Genomic DNA, 16,667 nt, shown 5'->3' with positions numbered 1-16,667 from the left:
GCAAGACAATTGTTATACAGGTATACAAATTGAATCAAGCTGCTCTTACAAGTTAAGTACTTATCGAAAAAATCATGCATGTTCTCACTTTATTGTATACTCCTCATGCCAGCCCAAAATTCATGATTTAAGAATACATGGATCCACATATTGTGAATATGATAGATATATGCATTTCGATAAATATATTATTTACCATTAAAATACTCACTTATGAGGTGACACTAAACATTCATGAAAGGGCATGTAACATAAATTCATTACTTTTACAAAATCTATTCAACAATTAAAATGACTGACAGGTCAGTTAAGTTTTGGATGTGTATTCATACCGTTGAGCCATTTGTTATTATGAAGGTTGTACTCTTCAATGAAGTTATGCCATACACTCTCAAATAATTTTTGTCAACAAGACTCCCAAACAATCCGACCCATTGTAGTATTAATTTCTTTAAAACGCTAAATCTTTCAAGTTTTTGCAGTATTTTCTTTGTGATGTGCCAGAAATACAATCTAGGCCTAGTGTTTGGCATGACATTCTGAATAGTTGTAAACAAGGTCTCACATTGGTCAGTTAAAATACCATCTGATATTTTTTTCATACATTTCACCCATATTTGCATGATCCATTTAAAGGATTCAGTCTCTACATTGCCCAATAGAGCATCGCTGAGAAGAACTAAATTTCTATGGTGATTCACGCCTACAAATACTGCAATTGGCATCTCAAACTTATAGAAAACAAACACATGGGACAATCAATGACCTTGTAAATTAATAAATCCATAAAGAAATAAATAAAAAATTACTTGTTGATCCTATATGTGGTGTCAAATGACACCACGTCACAAAAATACTTGTAAGCAGCTCTTGATCGAGCATCTACTCAAAACACATGTTTAAATAAGATATATTAGATATGTTTTTATTGAATAAGATATAAAAAATTCAACTTTATTTTTAAATTTTATATTTTATTTGTATGATTTTGAATGTGTGTAATATTGAAAATTCTATGATTCTTTAACACCTAAGACCATTCATGTTAAATCATTAAGAAAGAAACACTAGAATACAAAAGCATACTTGAATTCATAAGCATGATTAAAAGAGTTTGGTTCTTTAATCTTTCTCAACCAAAGTCTTCTGTATCTCTAATAGGACTGAATCACAACTCTGTTGATGAAAAAGGGTTACGGAAGCGGCTTTGATGTGTTGAGAACCAAAATTCTGAAGTCACTATTTATATTTAAGTGTGACACCCATTAAACCCTAAAACTCAAATAAAATAGTATCTTTAGTTTATTCTTATTTAATTCTAAATCAAATGACAATAAATGAGAATAATAACTTATTCAATTTAGTATTTATGATAATAAATGAGATCATTGTGACGATATAAGCCATTTAATATGAAATAGTTTAATTTGTGATTATAATTGATATATGTATTTGTCATAATTAGATTAAGAAATTAATAATTTTCTAACAATCTCGCACTTAGACTATACATATATATTTTCTTGAGATAATTACATCTTATAAATTTTATGCGCGCATCAAAATACTGTTTTCCTTATTACTTTACCACAACTTTTATCACATTAGTGTCGCGACGAAACCACGATGATCATTATACTAATATACTCAACAATATAGATCAAATTTGGATGAGAAAATTTAGAAATTACATGCAAAAATAATCTCATGCATATATATTTCCCTAATCCAACTTTAATAAACTTTATAAGATCATGAGTTAGAGTGAAAACAAAACTAAATACTTTATTTATGTAAAAATATTCATATTCGTAAATTTGTCTAAACTTTATGAGCATCCAAATGCACCCACTAAAATAATACATTATAAAATGATATGACATCCATATCAATAGTGTCCACACGAAAGACTTTGGGTATTTGTTTCTTATAAACTAAATATGTATGTATTTATGGAGTTTGTACTAATTTGCTCATTAAACATTTAAACACTTTGAACTCTCTTATTTAATAATAATAATTTAAAATATTAAACTATTAATACATTATCATAAAATAAATGAGGTGGTATTTCAAATATATATTCGTAATTTATAACATGTATATGTAGTCATTTAATTGGATGTTTTCAAAATATATTTTATATTCAAGTGCTTTAGTGAAAAAAGTAATAATTATATTATTAATATTTTTTCAAAAAAATTTTTCAATGACCATGTGAATATACCTGCAATAGATTAAAATTGTCTTGACATCCAACAAAGTCAGAATCTAATACCAACTAATTTCTAACTTTAATTTCTGACTTCATATATATGTATAAATATTTAATGTTTTGCTATAACAAAACTTATTTTTCTACTATTTAGTGATTCATTCTTAACTGTCTCAAATATCTGCTAATGATACCAATAAAGTATACCATAACTGTAAGTGTATAAATTCATTATCCATCAAACTATTGTTGAAGCATAATAAACTTTATGTATTTTTTAAACTTTATAACTTTCTTGAAACACTTAATGAGATTATACTTGTCTCTATTGGAATTGAGTATATAACCTTATTTACAATTATGTATACCACTAAAATACAAGAATAATAAATATATTTACTCCTACTGAATTAATATACAATTATCAATTACAATTATTTTAAAAGATCATATGAGATAATAATTTGATGAATTATGAAATGCTAATAATAGAAAGTTTTTTTGAGTCTTTTGGAATCCATACTTTATGATCATAAGACTTCTGCAATTTAAAGAATCTCACTTCTCAAAGTTCAATTTTTTGCTGTTTGAGACTTTATCCATAGAGAGAAAGGCTTATTCAATCTTTAATGCAAAGTCTGGATACATACATTGACAAACTTAACTTTAAAACAAAACAATATGTTCACATAAGTTACATAAAATTCATATGATGGTGGGCCATGACAAATACCTAGTACAACATTAATATTTAGTCTTTGGACAAAAATATTAATTTACAAGCGATATTTTAATATAGCAATTAAACATTGATAATAAATCCTATCAAACAATAAGTCTATCTTTGGACAAATTTGTTGTTCACATGGAGCCAAATAAGTATCACATGTTTATTACCACAAAACACATGTAATTTGGCCAAGTACAGAACTTTATTTGGGTCAATCTATACTCGCATAAACTATGCACATATAAATTCATTTAGTGCAACTTACCAAATATTCTCAACAAAATTCTGTCAAATAATAAGCTTATCTTTGGATAGACTCATTGTTCACATAAAAATTTGAGAATTATACCTATTTATTATCACATATTTTCTATCAATTGACCAAATACCAACCTTCCTTTGGACCGATTAGTGGTTGGATAATTAAATAGAAAATAACCACAAGATTTATGTTTATTATTTGGCCAGCAATAAAATTTATTTGGACCGATTATTATACGCATAAATAATAAGCATTGATTTAAGTTTAATTAGTTATCCAAGCATATATTTATTATCAATATGTGTATGCAATTTGGTTAAATAAAAAAATTTTTTTGGGCTGACCAATTCGCATAAATTATATATCACCATATTTCTAATATTTTAAAATAAATCAGTTTTCATAAAGAGGCTACTTTAGTAGTATAATATTCAACTAATTTATTTTAAAATTAAATTTTATAAAACAACTGGGTATAATAATTTAAATTATTACTAATTTTTTTATGTAATAAATCCAAAATACTTACATAACACAACAAAAAAATAAAACAATAAGACACAATATATAACAATTCTATAATATTGTGAATTCTTATTAATAAATTGTTAATTTCTTTATTTTAACAATTCACAATAAAAGAATTCAAATAACAAATCACAACAATTTTTTTAATATAACAAAATAAATCATGAAATAATATTCATGCTATTAACTTCAATAATAAATAAATAATTACATCTTTTTCTTTCACAAATTAAACCAAAAAAAGAGAATAAATAAAATTCTGTTTGTCCAAATAATATTCACAATAAACTGTAAAGGAAATAAATTTTAAACAAAATAAATATGGAGAACACCAAGTATAGTTAATGTTCATATCATATCATGCATTTTGATCTAGAATGAATATTCATGTGATGGAGAATAATATAGACAAAAAAGAGAAATTATTATTGTTGTTGTTGTTGTTGTTGTTGTTGTTGTTGTTGTTGTTGTTGTTGTTGTTGTTGTTGTTGTTGTTGTTGTTGTTGTTGTTGTTGTTGTTGTTGTTGTTAGGGATAAATATTGTTTTGGCTCCTAACGTTGAGGGTTAGAATTGAAACCGTCCCTGATATAATTTTTTATTTAGAATCGTCCTGTTGTATTTCATTTTAAAAGCGTCCTTTCTAATAATTTTTTTTTTATAAATGACGAAGCTACTCTTTTTTTTATAAATCATCATTTTTTTATAAAAAATTATAAAATTAAAAAAAAAGACACGAGGGAGAAAGGGAAAGGGGAAAGGACCGGGGGAGGGGGGGAAGGGGAAGGGGGGAGGGGGACGGCGCCGGCGAAATTTGGAGCTGTCGTCGCGAGCCAGGGAGAGAGCTTATGCTTCTGCACCGCTGCTTTTCACCGCCGCATTCTCGCCACTGCTCCTCGCCGCCTCGCCGTTGCTCCTCACCGCCTCGCCGCTGCACTTCGCCGCTTCTGCTTCTTGCTTCGACCTCTGTTTATGCTTCGTCTTCTGCTTCTTGATTTTGCCTCTGCTTCTGTTTTTGCTTGAGCTTCTGCTTCTGCTTCTTCTAGGTCTGCTTCTGCTTCTACTTCTAATCTAATTTTGATTTGTTATTTTCTGATTTTATCGTTGTTGTGTGTTGATTTGGTTGTTGAATTTGACGCTGTTATTTATGGATTTGAATAATGTTTTAGTTGTTGGTGTTGTTGAATCTGATTATTAGTTGTTGTTGTTGAATCTGATCATCTTAATCCCTAATTCCCTAATTTTGATTGTTAGTTTTGTTCTTGTTCTTACTGTTGATTTTGTTCTGGTTCTGGATTTTCCTAATCTATTCTTATTTCTTATTCTTGTTCTTGTCTCTTATTTTCCTAAATTTATAGATTTTTTATTTTTGTAATTGAAGATGAATTTGGGTATTTTTAATTCTTGTAATTGAATTTTGTTAAATGTATTTAAAAATTTGAAATTTTAAGTTTTGTCAATGGAAGAAGAATTTGTTCTTGTGGAAGAAGAAGAATAAGAGAATTTGTTTTTTCTAGAAGAAGAAGAACAAGAAGAATGAAATAGTGAGGAAAAAAGTATTTTTGTCATTTTAAAAAAATTTATTAGAAAGGACGATTTTAAAAGGAAATACAATATTAAAGACGATTCTAAATAAAATATTATACCAAGAATAGTTTCGATTCTGACCCTTAATATTAGGGACCAAAATAATTCTTATCCCATATTATTATTATTATTATTATTATTATTATTATTATTATTATTATTATTATTATTATTATTATTATTATTATTATTATTATTATTATTATTATTATTATTATTATTATTATTATTATTATTAAATAATTTTAAATGTATTATAATCGAAAGAATAACTAATTTTTGTGAAATTATCATCTACATCTTTTTATTTAATATTTTAATTTTTTTGGCCAATTCACTCAAACAAATTAAAAAATATATATTTTTTATTTATAACAATTTTATTATTAAAATTAAATAGAATCAACCTAGTTATTATTATACATGCTGAATTATTATATTCTTCTTTAAGGATAATTAAAATTGAGGAGTCACACACACATAAAATACAGGTAAAGAATAATAATAATAAAAGAAGTGGAGATCCGAGAAAAAGTGGTGAATGATGACGACTTGGCGCTACTATACTATGAGAGAGAGAAATAAAACAAAAATAGAGTAAAATATTATTTTTGTTCTTAATATTTGGGAGTGGATCTTTTTTATCGAAAAAAATAAATACTGTCTAGTATTTAATCTAACTCTTCATTATTTTTTTTATTTAATTTTGATCTCACTTAGAAAATTAAAGGTGAAAGATTACACTTTATTTTCTTAAGTATTTTTTCTACGGGAGAGAATTTATTTCTTTAATATTTAGAGTAAATTTTATTTATGTTTCTAATGTTTAAATCATCTTATTTGTATCTTTAACATTTGTAAAAATAATTCAATATTATCTTGCCATTAATTACACATCATGAATTTTAATTGGAATTCTAAAAATCTTTTCTTAAAATTAGAATACGGACAGAATTGATAATCCACTCCGAATAATAGCTCATCAAAAGTTGAAACTAACACATGCAATATTTACATAATTCACTTTTTTTAGGGACATAATTGAACTTGAACAAAAATAGTGGGTAAAATATTAAAATCGAACACATCCAAGTGAGACCTAATTGAAAATGAATACGTTTGAGTTATGCTACACATACAAGTCTTTTTGACTTACAATTACAAGTTAGGCCAAGTCTAACAAAAACTACATTCACCCACTGGAGTGTCATAACACGCGCGTCACTCAATCGTTTTCACAGCGCGCCCTCACTTACCATTATGGAAGATACTTCTTCTTCTTCACGTTCATCCTTCTCCTCCTCCTCGTCCTTCTTCTTGTTCTTCTTCTCTTTCTTTTTTGCGTTTTTCCTCATTTTTCTTTGCGTGTTTTATCTTCATCGTTGTTTTTTTTTATTACTGTTGCATTGTTGTTTTTTTATTACTGTTGTTGTTGCTGCATTTCTTTCCTCCTCTTCTTTCTATTGAATTTTTAACATTATATATTTTTTCTTTGTTTGATTTTTTCTCCTAAGAAGAATGATAAGAAAACGAAATAAGAAGATGAGGAAGAAAAAGCATTAGAAGATAAAGAGGAGGAAGAGGAGAAGTTCTGAATTATGCAGAACTTATCAGAATAAAAATACACCCAAAAATAATACACCCAAATATTTTCGTGTTACACCCAAATTTGCTGCAAATACAGAAAAATATTTTCTCTAATGCTGCGTTTCTTCTTCTTCTTTTTTTTTCTTATTTCTTTCTTTATTTTAGTTAAATAAATGTAAGTTCATCATCTTCTAAGTAATTTTGCAGCATTATGTGTTTTTTCTTTTTCTTTGTTTGATTTTTTTGTTTTTATTCTTGTTAAGAGAGTAAAACAATGAGAAACTTGAGAAGGTAAAATAAAAAGAAAAAGATGAATAAAGAAAAAAGAAGAAGAAAGAGGAGGAGTTTTGAATTATGCAGAACTTATCAAATTAAAAATACACCAAAAAATTCTTAAAATACACTCAAATATTTTCGTGTTACACTCAAATATCATCGTGTTACACCCAAATATCTTCGTACTACACCCAAATTTGCTGTAGAAAAATGTTTTCTCTAATGCTATATTTTTTCTTCTAAATTGAACCACATTTTAGCCACTTGATTGGATTCAAAACAATAATAAATTTTATTCTGGTTCAATTGACAATCTGAACCTGAATGATTTATTATCTTCAACAACGAGATAAATGATGATGAAGGAGAAAGAGAAAAAGAAAAGAGGAGAATAAATTTCAATTAAAAAAAAAAGGATGAGGAGGAGGAGGAAGAGGTGGTGTTGACGACGACGATAATGAAAAAAATTACGAAAAAGAAGAAGAAGTGGCACAAAGAAAGAAGAAGAAAAAGAGGCACAAGAAAAACGTGAAAGCGCCTGAATATAAATAACTTGTATGACTTGTATGGAAAATGCTTATATGTGGAGAATAACTCTACATTTAAATAAGAATAATTGAAAAATATAATTTGATTTATTAGTATAATTAATCGCAAGATAATGTTGAATCATTTTTATAAACGTTAGAGATATAAATAGGACAATTTAAATATTAAGAACATAAATAGAACTTAACCCAAATGTTAGGGATAAAACTTAAAAGTGATACTTTACTCTAAAAATAATTGTTTTATTTTTTTGGAAAATAATAAAAAAATTAATCGACAAGATTTAAATTAAATTTAATTAACAATATATTTATCTGAAAAATAAGAATGTATTTTAATTAAAAAAGTTAAATAATATTATAAAATTATTGAATTTTAAAGGAACCAAAAATGTGCAAATTTTGTGTTTCGAATTATTATTACATCGAAGGTCAACATTCAAAACGAATAATCAGCTTATGAAAAAGAAGCGGTCACACGTTAAAAAAACATAGACTCACATGCAGGGTATTCCTGCCCTTACTACTCACTCTATAAAAGCCCAAGATATTTTCTGAGGTTTAGTTGATTCTGATATTTGGAGCTTAAACCCTAGCCGCTTCACTGTTCTTCCTCTCTTCGGTAAAATCTCTTATTCAATTCTCTGATTCCATGCGATTTTCATATGCTTTTCTTGTGTTTTCTTCGTTTCCCTTCGAATTGATCTTTTGTTTCTTTTTTTTTTCTTTCAAAATTGTGATTTGCTATTCTTCAATCTTTGTGATTTTATGATTGTGTTTCAATCTTTCATCCTTTTTGATTTATTATTATTATTATTATTATTATTATTATTATTATTATTTGCGAAATTTGAAGTGTGATATATTTCTTTGAATTGTTTTGAAATATCTTTCTATTTTTGTATAAGAAGTTAAGCATTTTTTCCTCTCTCTCTGGCATTGTTGTTTTACGTCAGTGTGTTTATACTTTGTTATTATTTTCAAGTTCTTTTTTACTGATTGTTTTTCTTTTTACCAAGTCTCTAGTTGCTGTTATATTGTTGAGTTTTCTATGTCTGCTAAATGGATGTGAAAATGCTTGATTTGACAATTGAAATGTATCTCATTTTTTTTCCTGTCTTGTTTAAACTGGTACCGTCGTATTATTTTTCATTCAATTGTTTTAGTCAGTGTGATTATTGATTAGATTATTCTCTATGATATGATGGCATGCCTGTTAATTGATTCAGGAAATGCCTCAAATGATAAATGGAATTTGTGTGTTTGCGTTTTGTTCTTATGTGTGTCATCATAATATATAATTTTTTTTATGGGAATGATAATATATAAATGAAACTGGTGAAGTGGTATAATTTTTCCTTCAGTTCTTGTAGCTAGTGTGATTATTGATAATAATAATAATAATAGTGGTTCTATATGCTGGTTTAGGGAACATTGAAGGCGTGAAGTTTGGTTAAGAATCATCATGGCATTGTGTAACAAGCTTGGAAATTTCTTGAGACAGAGTGCTTCCGGAAGCGGATTAGCACCTGTTCCATCGATGCTCAATTATATTCGCTGCATGTCCTCAAGCAGGCTTTTCATTGGGGGTATTTAACTTTTGTTAAAAACGTAGTTATCAAGATAAAGTGATAAACTACATATCTGTCCACTGATTTCTCTTTTACCCTAATTACTTATTCTGGATTTTGCGTTTTTAGGCCTTTCATACGGAGTTGATGACCAGTCTCTTCGGGATGCATTCTCCGGCTTTGGGGATGTGGTTGATGGTGAGTTCACCTTCTCATGTGCTTACAATTTGCTTTGGTAATTGGTATCATCGGAGGACTTTATTGACAGTTAGAGATACTCCATTAGATCTTGTTGTTTGTTGGAATTTGTAAGCAAAATAATAGAGGGATTCTTTAGGAACCTAACATGCATTATGATTATGATGGTTATAATCAATTGAGGCATGGCATCTCTGATCACTTGTCTAATTGTTATGAGAGTTCCGAATTTTTCTAGTGAATGAGTGATTGGAGCTTGCCCTCAAGTGGTGAGATCAATGGGTTTTCTTGGGTTAGTTACTCTTAAAACTTGGATAAAGATGAGATGAGATTTTACACGTGTACTATGCCTGATACTGTTATGGTTTGGAATACCAAATTAGTCATTTTTTTTCCTGATTTTGTTTGTTTACAGCAAGGGTGGTCACTGATAGAGACACCGGAAGATCAAGAGGTTTTGGATTTGTCAACTTCTCAAGCGACGAGTCTGCAAGCTCAGCACTCAGTGGAATGGATGGGCAGGTTTGAATGTTTTCATGATTGTACTAAACTTTGACACAATAGATGATTTACCTTACTGATATGCACTGTATCTTCAGGATCTAAACGGCCGAGTGATCAGGGTGAGCTATGCTAATGATAGGCCTACTGGACCTCGGGGTGGTGGCGGTGGTTTCGGTGGTGGTGGTGGTGGTTATGGGGGAGGTGGTTACCGTAGAGGTGGAGGTGGTGGTTATGGTGATCCAGACTTCTAGATCACAGTGCCCCTCTGCATGTTTACAGTTCTTTGGGTTGTGTCTCAAACTTAAACTAAGATTGCTCAGGTGGTAAATTAGCAACTAGATATGTTAGGGTTTATGGAATTTCTTATGTTTTTTCCGCTATATTAATGGAGCATTTGTTTCTAATGCAGTTTCGGTGTGCAAGTGTTGATTAATATTTTTTATTCTTGAAAAAAAACTGTTTCCAGAAGGGTTTTGATTTTTGAATTTATTTCGAGGTCATCAAAGAGTGTTCTTTTAATTTAAAATAAAGTAGGATCTTTTCTGATTTCTTATTTATTATCGAAACTATTGTTCACCGTGAAACCGTTGCTGGTAAAAATTATTTTCGAGGCCACCCCTTGTTGAAAGTTTTTTAAAGTTTAACGATTGTTTAATGCTAAAATTTGAAGGTACCTTTCTATAATACAGACATACTCATTAAATTGGGATGCAGAGAAGAGATGAAGTGATATGATACATTCAACCATTTAGAGAATTCTGAGCATAATTTAGCCCTATGTTGCCTTGTTGGCTATAAGAAATCACGATTCCAATTTCATTATAGTGGACGATATATATTATACCAAGATATTTGGAAATATAATAGTAAGTTACGTATGATTTGTTATATTTATTTTTTAAAGGTTTTTTTATATTAATGGAGTATTTTTTTATTTATGATTTAAAACTTCGGTAATTAAAAACCAACGAGAATTTTGTTTTAATTTAAAAATTTAAATTTTGAATTTTATTTTATGATTAATTTTATTTTTTCTAAATCTTGGATTATGGTATTTATTTGAAAATAGTTTGTAAATTGATGAATAAATAGTATTTTCGTTAAAGATAATTTTTTGGATTAAAATTGATTTTTAATTACTATATTATCTTTATTTTTATTAGAGTAATATCTCAAATAAGTCCTTAAAGATTTGGGGGTTTGACAAATGTGTTCTCGAAAAAAATTAATTAGGTTCCTAAGTCAGTTTGAATCAGTTAATATGACATTTTTTCTCTTATGTGGAGATTGTAGGTGTGATTAGGGGTGGAAATAGGCCAGACGGCCTGCGATAGGAAATAGGCGACTAAATCCCCATTTTGGTCCCTGAGATTCACGCGATTACTCATTTTGGTCCCCGAAATTCAAAATTACCTATAGTGGTCCTCCAGATTCAAGTTTTGGCACCAATATGGTCCTTCGACTCTTTCCGGTGGTGATTAGGCAAATGGAGTGCTGAGATGACACCTTTCCTGTAACGGCTAGTTAATGTGGCGAGGGTTGTATTTGTATCCAATTTAGTCCCTCTTATTAAAACTTTGTCATTATAACTCAGATAAACAATAAGATAATTAGGGTTTCATGGACTAAATTGGATACAAATACAACCCTCGCCACATTAACTAGCCGTTACAGCGTCCAACGTGACAGGAAGGGTGTTATCTCAGCACTCCATTTGCCTAATCATCACCGGAAAGAGTCGAGGGACCATATTGGTGCCAAAACTTGAATCTGGAGGACCAGTATAGGTAATTTTGAATTTCGGGGACCAAAATGAATAATCGCGTGAATCTCAAGGACCAAAATGGGGATTTAGTCGGAAATAGGCCCCAGGAAATAGGCCTGCAGCATAGGAAATAGGCCCCTATTAAAAAAGTCTATATTCTTTAAAAGGGCAAGTCCAAGCTTTTGAAATAGCCTGTTGGGCCTGTCAGCCTGAGCCTGCAAATATATATAGAGACTTTTATTATATTAGTAAAAATGCTATTAGAAGGATTTGAATTTGGGTCTTCTATCTTATAAAAATACATTTATCCACTCAACCATTTGTCTTTTTAATTATATATGTGTATTTTGTATTTTATAATTTTAAAAATTAAATTATATCTTAAATTTAATTATTATTAAAAAAAACAGGCCTATTGACAGGCTTCAGGCCAGGTCAGATTTAACAACAGGCCAGATTCAGTACTCATTAAAAAGCCTATACCAGGCTACGGCTAAGGCCAATATACTCTATTACAGGCCTGGCCTGTTAAGAGTAAAGACTGGCCTGACCTGGCCTGTTAAGAGTAAAGACTAGCCTGGCCTGGCCTGTTTCCACCCCTAAGTGTGATGTGTCAGGCAAAGCAACACGTGTGTTAATCCTTAAACACGTGACTAAAACGGCGTCGTTTTGGGACAACACCAAACGACGATAGATTCGTCTCCATCTTTGTTCCCTGGTTTTCAAAACTTCGACATTGTAAAGTCAAATAGGTCCTTAAAATTTTTGTTATAAGTAAAAAATGTCCTTGAATTTAAGTATGTACCTTGTATAAAAAAACATATTCTTTCCTTTTCTCTTTGTAAAATTACAAGTATTTCAAAGTCTCACCTAAATTTTATGACCTAATCCTTCGTATTCTTCACCCCATTAACGTTTATCCAAGTTCGTAATGGTGCTTTGACAGTGTGTACAGGAACTGCTTGGTGGTGGTGTGTCGTGCATATCGCCATTGTTCGAAATAAGTTAGTTTTTGCTGTGTTAAATTGGCAGTAAAGAGTGAAGTATGATGAACGTGCATGTGATGTATGTTTAGGGTAGATCAAAAACAGTTTGTTGTAGGTGTAGCTTAAGTGAGAGTTGTGAAGTGGTTACAGATAGATATTTGATAATAACAAAAACAATATAAGTATTTGAATTTTTATTCTATTATGGTGTTGTATTATGTTAGTTGCTTGGTTAACTTGTGACAGAGTTTTATCTTTTGGTATTTAGATGAGTAAAGACATAGTACCTGTATTTCACTGTGGTAAAAATTTTGTTAGAGACAACAAAGGAGGTACTTGTGTACATTAATGGAGAAGTAAAAAAATTTCTCCGAATAGACATTGACTTGATCTGTTTCTTTGACCTATAGAAATTTTTGGACTTGGATTAGTATGACCACAAGGCAATGTATTAGTATGATCCCACTTCTACTAACTTAGAATCTGGTATTCACCCATGAAGATAAAGAGATCAAAGTTATGCAAAAGACAAGATGCTAAATGAGGATACTGACAAATTCTAATTGTTTGACTGTAATTATACTTGAGATATGTCATTTCATGTGCTTGGGATTGCATATTTTGACATACTTTCGATAATTTCATCATGATTTGATTCTAGTTATGGTTCTAGTTGCTTAATTCGAGGGGACCAATTTGACATATATACTATAAATTCAGGCACCTTTTTGACTTATAACAAAAATTTTAGTGGACCTATTTGACTTTAGAACGTCGAAGTTTCGAGAACCAGAAAATAAAGGTGGGGCAAATTTGTCCCCTCAAAACAGCGTCGTTTGGTGTTGTCCCAAAACGACGTCGTTTTAGCCACGTGTTCTGGGACTAATCTGTCCTGAGTGTGACATGTGTTGCTTTACCTGACACGTCACACCTACAATTTCCACCTAGGAGAGAGAGTATCGTGTTAACCAGTTTAACCTGACTTGGGGACCTATATGGCATATATCTAATAATCTTAGGGACTCGGAACCTAGTTAATATTTTTGGAAAACAAATCTGTCGGATCGCCAAATCTTTAGGGACCTATTTGGGGTATTACTCTTTTTATTAAAAATACCTATACTAGTCCTAGTCTGAGCCCTTTTCACCTAACCAAAACCCTATCTTAAGTGATACACTCACCCACCCTCTAACCCTAACTCAGCGCTGCCCCTTCCTTCACTCTCATCTTCCTCACTCACACACACACACTACCCGAAGGAAGAGAGAGAGAGAGATCCAAGAATGAGAGAACGGAGAGAGTAGAGGAAGGGAGAAGAGAGATCGGGAAGAGAGAGGGAGATTGTGCCCAGCTGCCCAGCTCGTCGCTGCCATCGCGTCCTGCTTGTGCTGCCGTTCATGCTTGTCACCATCTAGCCGTTGCCGAACACATCACGCGCGTTGTCATTGTAGAAGCTTCCAGTGATGCTGCGAGGAAGAGGGAGCTGTTGCTGCGAGCTCGCTGTTGCCGAAGGTCTGTCTCCGTCGTGCTCGTCGTCGTCGTTCCGTCGCTGCTGCTGTCGTTGGGTCTGCCGTGGCCATGGAAGGGAGCGCCGATGGAAGAGAGAGAACCTAGATGTTGCTGCGGCGGGAGTCACTACTGAAGGAGGACGAGGGTTTCCGCTGCTGCTACTGCCATGGTTTTTGCCTGTCGTGTATGGCCGCTGAGAACAATTCTGTGGCCGTTGGAACCACCGCCGAAGCTTCTGCTATTGGGTTTAGCCATTCCTCCTTAGTTACCGTAAGTGTTTTCGTTCCGAAACCCTTAAGAATTAGTATTCTGTTATGGGTTGTTAAGGTTTTGATGTTTTGATAACATAGGGTCGAGTTCCGGTTTTGACGTTTTTGCAGTTGTTGTTGCGGAAGCGGTATGGAGCTGTGGTTACGGCTGCCGTTGTTGCGGCCAAGTAGAAAGGGTTTTTGACGCGTTTTATATATTTTAAGTGTTGTGATTGGTTTGTATGTATGTATGTACGTTTTCAAAAAAAAATATTTTCGATTTTTTAAAGAAAACAGTAATACGGTTTCGAGTTAAAAAGGTTTATATATTATTATTAAGTATATGAAAACTGTCGTAATATCTTAGCTATCAGAGTAGTATAGTCAAAAACTTGACATTTTAGTAGTAAAAGTGTGACCTATGATTTGGATTACTTGTTTGGCATTTACCTTTGTATTACTCGGTAGAGTTGATGCATTGGTTTAGTTTTTTTTTTTTTTTTTGGTTTGGGAATGGTTGTGTTGTTAAACAAAAAGAAAGTGTTTTTTTTGTCAGAGAGAATGGGCCAAGAAACCCAAAGAAGAGAAACAGCAATACATACGTCACCTGAACAATTCAAACTAAAAGAACTACTTATGACCCAAAAAAAAAAAAAAAACTAAAAGCACTACCAAATATTAGAATCCTAATTCATTCCCACCTATCCCCATCTTCTTCTCCTGCTTCGGACGCAAAATTGGCCAAGCTAACGATGATAGCAGAAAGACGAAGACGCATGAGACAGATCAAGCTGGGACTCCTGCTGCTTGGTGATGCAAAATTTGTTCAATCGACGATGCTATTGACTGGACCAGGTTGTTATTGACGATATTATATTTTTTATTTCTCAAACTTATCAACAATTATGAGAATATAATAAAAAAATTTTGAAACAAACATTAAACATCTTGATTCGTGTAGAGATAATTAATGCCATACATATGAAACTTTTATGTAAGCAAACTTTTATAATAAAATAATAATTCTTATAATAACTAAACACTAATGGTAATAATTCAAAAAATAAATAAAAATTTTAACGGGTCAAATTCTTTATTCAATTTTTACTTCAAATTCTTTAATCATTAACTTAAAATTTTTAATTCATGATTTTTCATTCTTCGTAAATGTTGTGTTATCTTTTACTAAAAAACTTGCATTCTTGTAGTTTCTACGATCTTTTAATTTATGGTGTAACTTAATTTCTAGTTCCAATTCAATTTAATTTTAAATTTTTTCAATGTTTTAACATATTATATTTATACTATTCTTAAATATTCTTGATTTAATTATCTACCAAATTAGCCTTCTTTTCAAACATTTTGATAGAACTTTTACATGGTATTATAGCTTTCTATGACTAAAGCCAATATTAACACCATATCCCTTCTGCTAATGGTTCCTCCCAAGTTAAGATATATACTTGGGAAAGAGTTTTGAACATTTTATGGTCTATCATCTTTAGAGGCTTTAATGGAAAACTCTTTTCTATTTTTTCCTCAATGACGTAATTAAAAAAAAAGTTTTGTAAATACAAAAAATTAATTACTACATATTTGTATATATTTATATACGTTACTTCACACATTTTACTAACAAAGTAAATAATCAAACAACAACCTAATAAACTTTTTTTTTTATGAATAACAAATATGTAGTCCTATACAATAGCTTATTGATGAATGATTTTTTTTTTAATTTAAGTAGCATGGTTAGTCTCTTAAATTGCTTGATTATTGTATGAGAATAGCTAGGTCATTATGAAATGGGAGTAAACTATTAAAATTATGTCAAAAAAACTGAGTTGCTAACAAAAATATTTTTAAAAGGTAAAAAGGAAAAAAAAAACTCACAAAGCTTAAACAATTTTACAAAAGTAGGGGTGAACGCGGATTGGATATAACTAAAATTTGGATTCAATCCGCACTAAAATCATCGGATTGGATCCAATATCTGCAGGTTTTAAGTTTGGATCCGATCCGTTCTGATCCGCACATTTGCGGATTGGATCGGATAGCAGATATATCTGCAAAACTAAAAAATATTTATAAAAAGTTATTTTTATTAAAAAATATCAATAAAATTTATTTTTTTATTCTTTTAAATATGTTTAC

General features: G+C 30.6%; 1 protein-coding gene across 1 annotated transcript; it reads left to right on the top strand.

Annotated features, from left to right (window-relative positions):
* The first annotated feature begins 8,214 nt into the window (after window positions 1-8,214).
* LOC112795689 (glycine-rich RNA-binding protein 4, mitochondrial) lies at window positions 8,215-10,412 on the top strand. The gene is made up of 5 exons (XM_025837784.3): window positions 8,215-8,353; window positions 9,160-9,320; window positions 9,432-9,500; window positions 9,916-10,022; window positions 10,100-10,412. The coding sequence occupies exons 2-5, from the start codon at window positions 9,197-9,199 to the stop codon at window positions 10,253-10,255; spliced, it is 456 nt and encodes a 151-aa protein (XP_025693569.1). The 5' UTR covers window positions 8,215-8,353; window positions 9,160-9,196; the 3' UTR covers window positions 10,256-10,412.
* The last annotated feature ends 6,255 nt before the right edge of the window (window positions 10,413-16,667 follow it).

The sequence above is a fragment of the Arachis hypogaea genome, chromosome 4 (genome assembly GCF_003086295.3).
Source record: "Arachis hypogaea cultivar Tifrunner chromosome 4, arahy.Tifrunner.gnm2.J5K5, whole genome shotgun sequence".
NCBI lineage: Eukaryota > Viridiplantae > Streptophyta > Magnoliopsida > Fabales > Fabaceae > Arachis > Arachis hypogaea.
The sequence above is the reverse complement of the archived record's forward strand: the minus strand, read 5'-3'. Positions and strand labels throughout refer to the sequence as shown.

What these genes read in the sequence shown, in the direction of transcription:
- LOC112795689 (XM_025837784.3), top strand. Translation starts at nt 9,197, where the DNA reads ATGGCATTGTGTAACAAGCTTGGAAATTTCTTGAGACAGAGTGCTTCC. An exon ending in AAGCAGGCTTTTCATTGGGG is followed by an intron (nt 9,321 to 9,431) that starts GTATTTAACTTT and finishes TTGCGTTTTTAG; the next exon opens with GCCTTTCATACGGAGTTGAT. An exon ending in CTTTGGGGATGTGGTTGATG is followed by an intron (nt 9,501 to 9,915) that starts GTGAGTTCACCT and finishes GTTTGTTTACAG; the next exon opens with CAAGGGTGGTCACTGATAGA.